The sequence below is a fragment of the Balearica regulorum genome, chromosome Z (genome assembly GCF_011004875.1).
Source record: "Balearica regulorum gibbericeps isolate bBalReg1 chromosome Z, bBalReg1.pri, whole genome shotgun sequence".
NCBI classification, from domain to species: Eukaryota; Metazoa; Chordata; class Aves; order Gruiformes; family Gruidae; genus Balearica; species Balearica regulorum.
The window spans coordinates 63,552,042-63,565,102 of NC_046220.1; the positions used below are offsets into that span (position 1 = coordinate 63,552,042).

A 13,061-nucleotide genomic window follows, 5' to 3' on the forward strand; every position below is an offset into this window, starting at 1 on the left:
TTAACACAATAAAGTTACTTAAAATGATAGACTCTTTTGACTTTAAAAAATTAAATTGGCAATTAATGGAAATTGGAATGCTTATAGTAGTCACAGGTGTAAAGTTCAGAGAAAAAAAATATTCCTAGGCTTAACGTGGAGCTTAATCAGTTTATGAAAGGGGCAATAGAAGGGTATTGATGCTAGTTGTATGTTCCAAATTCCTGTGTTCCAGGGTTATTTAAATACCATTATAGTGCAAGATCTGACTGATTTTCAGCTTTTTATCATTTCATGTAATTGAAATATTAGGTGCTGAGAATGCTATAAATGGAACATAGTTATGTGAAGCTCTAAATCTTTGATACCTGATGCATATCTGAAAGAGAATATCTATATGTTACTGCAATCAAACAACAGCTGTGGAGGCATGTACTTCAGGCCCTTGAGGCCCCCCCCATGCTAATGATTTGAGTTGTTCCTCAATTCTAACTGGACCTAACTTTATAGCAAAATGATTTTTTTTCCAACATGTAAAGCACATAAATTGAAAATTAGCAAGAAAATGGAGGTTGAATACTGTTCAAAATGATATTTTCTTTTTAGCTTGTTCATGTAGATTTGTGTATGTAGGAAACACTTGGAAAACAGTCTGGCAGCCTTCTGCGCTGTTTAGTGGTACCTGCTGTTGTCTAATGTGGCATCCAGATACCTGTAGAAAGAAGAGCAGATGGAAGAAGCTGATTGGCTTACCTGGCTCACATGTAAGACTTATGTCTTACATTAATCAGTATCTTTTTCTTAAATATGGAAAAACTTTAAAATTACTGTGATGTTTATGGATAACCTGAGATATGCGACGTGTGAAATGATTTACAACCTGATTTAAAGCACCTACTTTGTGAAGGTTATGTGTTGCTATAATCAAAAAGGAGACATCCCAGCAGCAAAGCTCCAGACTCTGGATTTAAGTACTGTAGTAGAGTGAAGACTCCAGCTTTAGACATCTTTGGTCTTAAGTTGGTTAATGATTTTGAAGAGAGTTGAAGATGTTAATGATTTTGAGGGCTGATGCAAAGTTCTCACCTGCTAAACAGGCATCCTGTAAGAAATGGCATGTTGAGTGGTGAACCTAACTCCTCTTGTACTTGTCAAGGAACATGAACATTAGAGTTGAGGACACATGGGACATTTTCACATGCTTAGGATCCAGACTGCTGGGTTTTCCTGAGAGAATTTGAATTAACAAGGCTCCATTTTTATGTGAGGCATAATACCCATATTTTGCAGGATGCCATGACAATTATCAATTAATAGCAATTCTCTATTGCAGAGTGAAGAGATTTCAGCTGGGAGTACATCTCCAGAAGAGTACTCTTAGCTGTGTGCCATAGAAAGTTGAAGTGTCTCAGAGGGTAGGGAAAGGGAAGATTTTTTTAATAAGCATTCTGTTCCACAGTGCAGCCAGGGATGCAAGATTCATGGGGCCCATGGCAGGAAGACAAGGAAGGGCTTTAATCTGTATCCAGAAAATAAGACATTCATCTAGCACAGGCAGATACGGATTTTCATCCTTGCTGTCAAGATGGTTTAGACAGCTTACATCAGACTATAATTGAATAAGAACTAGAAATAATCTACAGACTAGAAACCACAGTCTTGCCACCTTACCTAAATTAACCACTAAGTCACAGAAGTTACGGTGTTCTCATGGTAATTGGGCATCCCTTCAGTATGAGAGGCATTATACCTACTCCTGCATCTGCAGCCTCATGGATGAGTGCATGCCATCCTCAAGACTCATGAAAAAGGAGGCTACCATTTTCCCCATGTCCTTTGCACATAACGTCATGAAGAGATTTCACATGCTTCTGTGTGTGGACTGCAAACTTATGTTCATAGCCAAGCAGAATGCATTGTGGGCCAAACTTCAGGCATCTCAAGGCTAGGCTTGACTCACTGTTGGAATTAAATACCTGAATTCTGTATAGGTCATGTTTTAGGAACCAAAGTAGGACTTTTGATTCTTGTCCATAATGAATAACAAAAGAAGCAATTGCAAGGTAAGTTGTTTAGCTTGTTTAAAATGAGCAAAAGGACTACAAATATTTGGTGAAAGAAATCCCATGTTTTTAGTGGGATGTTTAGTGTCTGAAAAACATATTTACATAATTAATTTTATGTCTACCTCCTATAAAAAGCTTGTCTTAAAATGAAGAGAGGGCTGTAAAGTTGGCAGATACTTGAAGCCAGAATGTTTTAATCTATTTAATTGTGTGCATTTCACATTTTGGAAAAAGTTAAATAATTACTTCTGGTTTTAAGAAAGGTTCTTTTATCATACTTTTATCATACAAATAATCCTGTTATTCCAGTACTATGACTACTCATGTTCAATAAGAACTGCATATGAATTGCAGATCCAGTCTTTTCATGCTAGCAAACATCATACAGCTTGTTCTAAAAAGAGAGGAGGCGGCCGTGTCTACTACTCTTTACAACAATACTCTGAGCTGCACTGTTGTCATATCAATGGTTCTTTAATGCCTTTCTTTAGATCCTGTTTTTTAAAAAATCAGAAAATCTGCTTAATATGCTACCTTATAATGTTGCCTTGGCAGTGACACGTCATTATGTTTTGGGAATAATAGATTCTAAACTGCCCTGATGATGGTTAACAGTGAAAGAGGAGCTGGGAGTGCCGGACAAAATGAGCATTCACAGAGACCATCATTCAGAATGAATAATACTTCTATTATTTTAATTAAGAAAATATTTATAGAATGGCATGTATGAAAATGCAACACTGTTTCCCAGTATTGCTGGTTTATTTTAAGCCAGAGCACATAAACAATAATGCTGCATTGAAGTGTGACCACATTCTATTTGGTGATGTTTTCTTTGGAAATGTAAGTGTCTTTTACTAGGAGAGGAGGATAGACAGAAAATGTATTTTGTGCAATACACAAATAAAAACAATCTGTTAGTAAATCTATAAATATATTCCCTTTGTTTTAGAAAACAACAGCAATTTAAAATCCTCTCTCAGTGGGGTGGCCTAAAATTGAAGGAAAATGAAAGATTTATTGTGATTAGGGGTCATTCAGTCAATTGGAATTCACACCACCACAGCAGTTAGCCAACTGAAGTGGGATAGTAGGATTAGTAATCAATAGGTGAAATACTCAACAAGTAGAAGAGCAAAAATCATTAACTAATGGTGTTTCATTTCATCCCAAGGTGTGCAGAAACAAGAGGTGGTGTGTAAAAGGCTGGATGACAACTCCATTGTACAAAACAATTACTGTGACCCTGACAGTAAGCCTCCAGAAAACCAAAGAGCCTGCAACACTGAGCCTTGCCCACCTGAGTAAGTCATGAATCACTAAGACGGACATGTGTTTTGCATAGACAGAAAAGTCTTTGTTGTCTATAATAAATCCTGTTGACAAATGTGTATAAAATTCTGATCTAGCATTAGGGTCCTGTCTTATCAGGTAAGATAATTGGTTTTGGTTTTTCGTTATGGTTTCTTGTTCCTCTGCAACCAGTCGTGGAAAATACATACTTTGACCTACAGGAGGCCTGATTTGACTGAGGAACAGTGGTGTTTAAACTACACAAAGCAACTCAGATATTGTAAGTAAAAAGGTACTAGCAAAGCAGTTTTTTAGGGTGTAAGTGTCAGATGTGGTGAATAGTACCCAGAGTAGAACTGGGGGCCATTCTTAAGGCAACGACGACAGAAAAATCTTGATGTGAGACTAACTTTGCCATAGATATTTATATTACATAGTAAATGTATGCCATCTTTTTAAGTACTTTTTATTAAAATTTGGCTTGAACTGTTCACATGAGAAATGGCAAACATAGAAACTGCTTAGCAGACCATTTACTGATAGTTTTGTCAAACAACTTTCTCTCCAGGATACTCAGTGTTGTACAGTAATGCGGTGTGCCTTTAAGATTAGGTGCCTGCTTGTTTATATCTGTTTAGTTTTATTTCTAAAGATAGCTGTATGCTATATTTTGAAAAGATAATTAAAAACACAGCAGCAGATTTGTTCAAAAATGAAATTTGGCAAGGATTTACAGTATAGCTTAATCTCACTACAAAAAGCTGTTTAGAAACAGTTGTGATATTTTGCATTAGAAAATAATTGCAGCATATGCACAACAGCTCCTTCTTATGTTTGACACAAATAAAACTTGTGGAAAAAATGGAAGAGATACAACTGTTTGTTGATCACAAGCTCTGGTTAGTTTAAGTTTGGTGATTATCTGTAGCTGTATTCTAATTGGGCATGAAAATCATTGATGCTGTTTAAATGTAGATATTGCACAATAAAGAAATACTGTGGTTTCTTTTAAATGTCTCTTAGAAACTGTAAAATTGTGGCATGAAGAACACTGGGAGGACTGAGACAAGACTATAATGCATTAAAATCCCAACAGGTCTTCATGAAACCAATTTCTTCTTAGACTATCAGCTGCTTCCCTGGTGTGGTGACTGGTTGCAGGGTAGCAGGGCATTGTCTCCTACACTTACTCCCCTTGTGTCATGTACCATACATACTCATTTGACATAAACAGAAGTGGAGCCATTACGTTGCTCTCACCTTGAATGTATTTGAATGTGAATGTGCTGTCTCACAAACAGGTCTAAAGTAGGTCTAAATCATTGTCCCCACAGTCTGTGTGTAAATATATGTTCACCCTGCAAGGATATGCACTTGGATTCTGTTTGGATAACACTGTTTAGCATGGCTATAAGCACACTAAATTCGCACCATGTACCTGAGAGCACAACTCAGGAAGTGGTCGTGTTTGGCCAGTTTCTTTTTACCAAACACATCCCTATCCCTTCCTGTGTGTGCCTTAACTATTAACAAATTAGCACTTTAAAAAGTAGTGTTAACATAGTTATTCCAAACTAATTAATTTCTCTTTTGTGTACTCACATTATTTAAAAAAAAAAACCAAGGAAAAAACGCAACCCACAAATGGGGACACTTCTGCATTCTTCATCCAGTACAGCAGAGACATTAATGAACATGGTGAAACTCAAGTCATCAAAATTCAGAAACTCGGTAGTGTATATTAATCAGCATCTGCTTGAATATGTCAGAGCAGTTTCAGCCCACATCTGCCTCCATTCTGAGGTTCCCCACAGGGTGAATACAAAGTGCCAAACTCCTAAGGAAGGGTTCTTGATTCCTGATGCTGTAAGTAGAAGGCAGCCATTCAAATAACGGATAGTTACCCAAAGAAGTTTGACCCTTTTGGCTGGAAGATTTACCACCCGCTAAGACTTAGTCTTTAGATAGAGTGGTAAAAATGTAAGTCTAGTGGCAAAGAAACACAAATTAATTCTGGGAAATTAATGACAGAATATGGCATATTTGTTTGCATCTCTGCATTGATCTAGGTTCATATTAGAATATATTAGACATTCTGTAACACAAGACAGGGTAGCAGCACAATTTTTTTGACAGAGGCTTCAGAAAGGACAAATGAAGCAGCTCCAAGCGTACCTCCAGGAACATCCACAGTGACTGACATGCCTGGCATTATTGGCATGTTGGCAACATGTGATAGCATACTAGACTTCACCTTCATGCTGAGCAAGGATGGTTCAGGCGAGTGTTTCTAATCAATGTATGAAATATTGAAGACCAAATGTACTCAACAATGTGAAGAGAGATTTCCAGTGAATTGAGCTGCATTAACCATTCATCAATAGGAAAAAAAACCCCAAACAACAAAAAACCCAAAACAAGCCAACCAAACAAAATACATTATAGCCAGATTAACAGCTGCTTTACTCTCTGCAGCAACACAAAGTAATCTAAATACACTGTACAACTTGTGACTTTTACTATGCACACGCAAACACTCAGAAGTTCCCTCTAGCAGTTGCAGCTATCATACAGTGCTTTAAATTTTTTAAATATTTGTTGAGGTCATTTTTTTATGTGATGAATTCATGTTTTACTAGTGTTTACTTTACTTTAATAAATAAGAATATTTTGCATTTCAGAATAGCCTTTTGTAAAAAAGTTTAGAAATGTTTCATAATGAGAATTAACTCTCAGAAAGTCCAATTTTGAGATCAAATTATTTTATTGTAATGATAGTAGAGAGGCAACCATCTTGGCTTTTACCTTGTGCTGTAACGTACAGCAATGGTTCCCAAACATTTCCAGTTGCAAACCATTTTCAGAGAAATTTTAGGCAAGCCCAGTACAAAACTTAAATAGCTGCAGTTATGTCAGGCTGAACACTCCTTTCTAACTAGTGTAGCCTAGGCTGGAAATGGTTGCTCTAGAAAAATAAAAAGTACTATTATTGGAAGATATGATTACAGTGAGGCATAAATTAAAATGTTCAGTAAAAAGACCCATAAGTTTCTACTTTATTTCACTATGAATACATATATTGTTAACAATGATTTAGATTTAGTAATTTAAACTATTTGGATTCTGGGTTTGTGCAATTACCTACTCTGTTTCTGAATACATCAACTGAGTCTCCTAACTTTTTCTTTCCAGATGGTTTATAGGAGATTGGTCAGAATGCAGTAAGACCTGTGATGGAGGAATGCGTTCACGAACAGTTCTCTGTATCAGAAAGATTGGACCTTCTGAGGAGGAGACACTGGACAGTACCAACTGTTTAACACACCGGCCTATTGAAAAGGAGCCCTGTAACAATCAGTCCTGCCCTCCACAGTGGGTAGCTTTGGACTGGTCAGAAGTAAGGACATTTCGCTGTATTAGTTCTTTGGTAATAGAGAAGACAAGAGCTCTCACCACTGAATATTAGTACATTCTCTATCGCTGCTTCATAGTAAAGGATTAGTAAGAAACTCAAGACCTCATGGATTGACTATTGAAGCAGTTTTCTTCTTTCTTTCTTTCTTTCTTTCTTTCTTTCTTTCTTTCTTTCTTTCTTTCTTTCTTTCTTTCCTTCTTTCTTTCTTTCTTTCCTTCTTTCTTTCTTTCTTTCCTTCTTTCCTTCTTTCCTTCTTTCCTTCTTTCCTTCTTTCCTTCTTTCCTTCTTTCTTTCTTGTTCTGTTGTTTTGTCAAACGATTATGACCTGGTTTTATCAATCATAGTAGAAAAATAGTAAAATACAAAATAGAATAGTAAAGAAACCCCAATCAAACAAACAAACAAACAAAAAGCTAGAATAGCCATTTGGTATGAGATAATTGTCTTAAAGAAAAAAAGCAATTTACATTTGCATTACTTTTTGAACAGGCAAATAGGTGGATAGTAGAGATGATGGATTCACAGTATCAGAAGCCAGAATAAACTGCCTTTTTTTTTTCATTCCTGATGTAACCATGCTGGTGGAGAGCATCACATTTCTTAGCAACATGCTTCAGGAGTCAGACCTGAGAATTGGTATTCTCTTTATTAAAGAAAAAAACATCTTTTGTTAAGTATGTAGATACCTGTTACAGTATAAGCCAAACTTATACTATACCTTATACTGATTCAAGTATTAAATTTGAAGAATGTGAACCAGTGCAGCTGAAAGGAGAGGCAGATACATTTGAATAGGACTGCATCACATGCAAATCAGAGTGCAAAAATGTCGGTATACTTTTTCACATCCTTGCTATACTGGACTCCCACCTCACCCCAGTTTTTATCTCAAAGTACCCTTTGGAGTACTTACAGGTTAGGATTTCCTGAGTTTCCATGTCTGTGTGCTTGCTGTCAAATGCAGCCATATCATATAATTGCTTTCATAAATTGGTTAAACTATGTTTTAAAATTAGTTAATTTGGGGGGTTGTCCCACTGCTTATTGGAAAATTATTCCTGAACTTTCAATCTTTGAATTGTAAGAAGTGTTCTAATGTTCTAATTCTATGCCGGTTTATACCTTTTTGCTTTTGTTATCTGAAACAGCCCTTCTTCCTTTCCAGCTATTATTCATCAGAAATGAATTAATCTTCATCACATTCTGCTTTCATGTTTCAATTTAAAGTCATCTTTTGGGAAATGGATGACTAGAGTTAAATGTATATATTATCCCAGAGGAGGTTTCATATGTGACTCATTCTTTTGTTTCCTGCCTCTACTGAAAATACCCACAACCTACAGTGTATCAGTGTACCCTAAATAATCTGTTTCTATTCCACAGCTATCACATACTGATTATATAAAGTCATCTTATACTCTTTATCCTCCTTCTTTCATTTCTTGGTTTTTTTTTTGGAAATGCATGCTCTTGCATGTCATACTGCCAAAGTTCACTTCATTTTAATTATTAGTGTCTTCATAGTTGCCCAGTTCTTTCTGTAGACCTCTGTAGCATCAAGGTCAGTTAGTAACTTGTGCTATCTGCTAGTTTCAGTAATTTCAGAAACACTGAACAACTGAAACTACTTTTGTATGAACATCATTAAATAGACTGGAAAGAAATATGAATCCAATCAGTCTTATAACTGATCCGATCAGTACCTATAGCTGAAGGTCTTTGCAGGTAGCATCTCTCAAATCCAAAACTTTACCCTGTTGTTGTCCCCTTTTCAAGTACTTTACTGAAGCCCAAGTAGGTTAGAACTGTTCCACTTCCTTTGTCTACAAAAACTGAGAGAAGACTATTAGAATAAACTGGGATGATCTACTAGTGATATACCCATGATTCATTGTATCCCATTTTCTGTGTACTTGTTTGCCTTTATACAGTTTTTCATTCAAAGTAAATGATAAATCACTGGATACTATAAAGAGGGTTGATGTGCTTGTAATTGCACAGATCTCTTCTATGCACAGATACTTTCAGCTCCAAGAGTTGTTACAGTCTCTGGAAATTCAGTGCCTAAAGAGGAAGGCTACTGGCATCACTGTGAGCACCCATAGTGGTACTGAACAGATTTTCCCATAATTTGTTAATACAAGTAAGGAGGTCATCTTGTCTAACTCTCCCTGCTCAAGCAGGGCCACCTAGAGCCAGAAACTCAGGACCATGTCCAGACAGATTTTTAATATTTCCAAGAATGGAGATTCCATCAGCCATTAGTTAATAACCATCTAAGCATTATGGCAGTCCTTAAAAGTAGTAATATCTGTCTGTTAAATTTCAGTGCTGTGAGCTGCCGTGGAAGCTGTTGTTCATCTCCTTGCAGTCTGAATTTCACACTTGTATAATCTCCATCTGTTCTTAGATGAAGAAACTACTTCTGTAGACAATTTTTTTTATTATTATTATTGTACAAGTTATTTTTCTTTCAACAAAAAAAAAATGTGGCAATTTGCTATACTCTTAAACTGTTTCTTTCTGTAAGGAATTATGAATGAAATGCCATTTTATTGAGCTTCTATATCAAAGAAAAATAATCTAAAATACAGTGTGAACTTTTAAATCTTTTTGTTTTCATTAATTTGTCAGATGCTTTTGCTTATATTCTGAATCTCCTCTTATTTGTACCAGGTTTTGTTAATAATACACTATCATAAAACAGATAGGTCATTCCCAGACTATCAATCTGTCTCTAGTTTTATTCAGTCTAAGATAACAAGATGTTTTTTGAATCAATAAAAAGTTATCAGCATTATATCCTGAAACCTGTAGGAAAGTGGTTTCTTTCAGCAGCTTTTCTCAGTGTAGATCAGGACTTCAAGAAACCTAGAAATGGCACAGTGAATCTTAAAGTGTGTGTTGTTCTACATGCTGAACAATATTTTTTTACCCCATTGTTAGCCAGCATTTCACACAAGTAGGGCACCAAAATCAAGCAGAAAATGTATTAAATGGTCCTTGTCCTTATCTGAAAAGGTACAGTGTATTCCAGACCTTTGAAAATGAATCTGCGTTAAAGCAGGAAGGAAAGGAGTGAGAAGGAAAGAATGGATGAGTGGGAGGGGATGTTCAGTTGAAGACTCTTATGATACCACATCTGTGGCATTGATAGTTTGTAAGCCCTTTGCATCCTTTATCTTTGCATACTTGATTTCCAATTGAAATATCGAGGCATCGTCTCAGTGCTGACAAATAATAGTATCCATATGGCAAGTTACAGAGCCATAGATAAATGTTGTCTATATACTGTTGCCCTTTAGCTACCTGCCTGAGAGATTGCTCACTAATGCATCATCCTTAGAGCTGTAAACACTGCCACTGTCATAAGAAGCTTGAACAACTTTTTAAGACCTTCATATCCAGCCATATAACAGCAGGAGCATGTTATAATTTTGAACAAGATCATTCTAATCTAAAGATTCAACCTCTGCCAAGCTTCTGGTTGTGATGGTATTTAATCAGGATTGCGACAAAGTGCCAACTTCTGTCTTGTATGAATTTCACCTTGTGTAGCTTGGCAAACTGTCTTGACTGATGACACCATTTTAATATAATGAGACAAATAGCTTTTTTTTTTCTTTTCCCTCTTCAGGGTTCCCAGAAATATAATGTATTAAAATCCCTATAGTAATATAAATGTTTATATATATATATATATATATATATGATTTTTCTGACAGAAGCATGAAAATGAAAACAAGTCAAAAGAGTTGAATACTGCTTCTATTGAAACCAGTGGCAAACCTTGCTACTTTTCTCTGGAATGCAAGTTCTAAAGTTTTGTTTTAATACTCAGAACAAGCAATAAGAGATACAAATTGAACAATTATAGAACTCTTTTGTATGTTAATGCATTTGTTGAGCAGCAATATAGTTACACATTTTTTTAGTCTTCAGTGATAATTAACAAGAAATTCTGTATCTTTTTTGTCAGAGAACCAAAAACATTTTGTAAACATAGAGATTAAATAAAATCCTTAGGACAGTGTAAAAGTGCTTTTATCAAATAGTAATTAAAGCTAACAGTGTCTTAGTGGAATGTAGTCATTTTCAGGTAACATCAGTTTTGCCATAAAATTTTTCACACTTTGCAATAGTTGAGCTTTGACTGAATTATTCTGCCCACTTTAAATTACCTCTTTTATATTTTTCCAGATAATAAACCAGCAAAAAATAATCTAAGGATATCTTGAGAAGAGCCTTATCAAACAAGCACATTTACTTTGTATTCATATTACCGTTAGTCATAACTTCCACTGAGTGAGTCAAAAATTCTCGAAGCATTTAGTAATGGAAAACACTTTTTCTGGTTTTGAGTATTTTGTCTTGCACTTGCTTTGGTGACACACATTTTTTGTTAAATTCTACTGATGCTTTTTGGTTGTGGTGATTTGGTATTATTGCAGACAACCTATTTCCTTACTTGACTTTCACTTCTGGGGACAGGGTGTAGTCCATCTTTTTTAGTGGAATTTTGACTGTGGCTCCAAAAAAGTGGTTTTTTAAGGGATGTTGTTTTCTTCTGGTACCAGTAGTTGAAAGATTCTTCTCAGATGGCAGCTTAGACATAGATAAAAGAACATGTGTTCAAGCAGGCTTAGAAAATGGATGCACCTAAACTCAAATTTTGATCTTCAAACTCTTGCTTATTTGCTAACACATTCTAGATATTATGAAACAGCACAGGCACATTTGAGTTTTGACATTTTTTACAAGGTCCTTTCAACCTTCTCTCTCTTCTGTTTGTTTTTGACAGAATGCTGACTCACTGAGAAGTGATTGAGTGCAAGTGATTTTTAGGCACTCAGCTAGGAAGGGGCACTTGCTTCCAGTTCCTGCTTAAAAGTCATGCATTTTAGGTGATATATTTGGGGGAGAAAATACACGCAACATTCCATCGAATTTGGACCAGAACTGGGGAGTCATGATCATGATGCTGGAGATCTCACATACTCATTGTCATTCTTTTTTGGTCTCTACTTAGCAATAATATTCTTTTTGCAGTTTAGCCAGAGAGAGATATTTCTTCTCTTACTTCCCTCCTTCCCCTAGTTTTTAGTAGGCAGGTACTTAGGGTACACAATATTTGGGGTTAAAACCGTTCAGTATGAGGATGATTGAACCTGCTATTCTGTATCAGAATGCTGAACACTGAACTCCTGTAGATAAGGAGGCAGTACCTTGGTAGGAAAGGATAGAATAGGATAGGAAAGGTTAAATTTTAAGGAAGGTGATTATATACCCATTTTTCAGTTCTGGATTATAAGCTCCGAATGGAGGACCCATCTCTTTGCAGCCCAGTTTAAGAACCAAAATCTAAATGGAGATAAGATTTAGGATAAACCTTTCCATTCTGTATTGACTAGTTTAAGTGGCTCCCACTGAGAGGTTTTCTTAAAGATCTTGTTTTGAGGTGTGTGTATGTATGTATATATATGTACATATGTACATACACGCACCTTTACATATGTATAGGGAATATTGATGCCTTACATAGTACTGTGGAACTGTTTTAATTTTTCTTTAAGAAAAATTTTCTCATCTTTTAGACAGAGATGCTTCAGGATTAGGCATACAACAGTAAAGTTTGGATCACTGAAGTAATTTTTTTGAAAATCAGTCTTGGGGGTTTTTATTTTTTCCCCAGTTATATACTGATCTGTTTTGGATGTGTGGAAGGCCTTTGGTTTGCGAATTCCTGAATATTGTTTCAGTTCCACATAGTGTTATTTCCAGATAAATTTTGTCTCTACAGATGCTTTCATATGAAAGGCAATTCCTCTCTTGACAGGTTTAGCATAATCTGTATGTAAGGCTTTTGCTATCAGAAACTGATTCTGGTCCAAATACTGCAGATATGCTTATGGGATAAAGGTTGACATGCCGATAGGGAATTCTAAAACTGTGATTGAAAAATCTCCTGGCTAGATGTTAGAGGGACTGATTTGGGGAAGGTCTTGAATTTTAATTTTGTTAGCACTTCTGTCTTCCCCATTCTGCAGTTGTGCTAATGTAAATGACAGGTAGTAGTAGCAAAAAAGAAAGAGGAAGGTGGCGGGGGGGGGCACAATAAGGGGAAGGAGGAGGAAAAGCAGAGGTCATCAGACCCACTTTTCAAATTACCACTTTATTATCTGCTTACTGTTAGAAGGAGCAGAGGAGTGATAAAAGGAGGGTAATCAAGAACTAAGTGAAAACAGAATTAAAATTTAAATAGGAAAAGAGAGAAAAACTTGCATTGTAGGAGAGGGTACAGTACTTCT

General features: G+C 35.9%; 1 protein-coding gene across 10 annotated transcripts in view; it reads left to right on the forward strand.

The window, feature by feature from the left end:
• Nucleotides 1-13,061, forward strand: part of ADAMTS6 (ADAM metallopeptidase with thrombospondin type 1 motif 6) — a 156,709-nt gene that overhangs the window by 132,062 nt on the left and 11,586 nt on the right. For 8 of the 10 annotated variants that reach the window (XM_075739404.1, XM_075739409.1, XM_075739403.1 and 5 more), the window contains 2 exons: nucleotides 3,220-3,349; nucleotides 6,531-6,735. In XM_075739404.1, coding sequence (XP_075595519.1) covers nucleotides 3,220-3,349; nucleotides 6,531-6,735 — 335 coding nt within the window. Of the gene's footprint in view, nucleotides 1-3,219; nucleotides 3,350-3,559; nucleotides 3,642-4,361; nucleotides 5,971-6,530; nucleotides 6,736-13,061 lie in introns of those variants that run through there. The other 2 variants (XM_075739410.1, XM_075739408.1) reach the window with 2 other exon arrangements.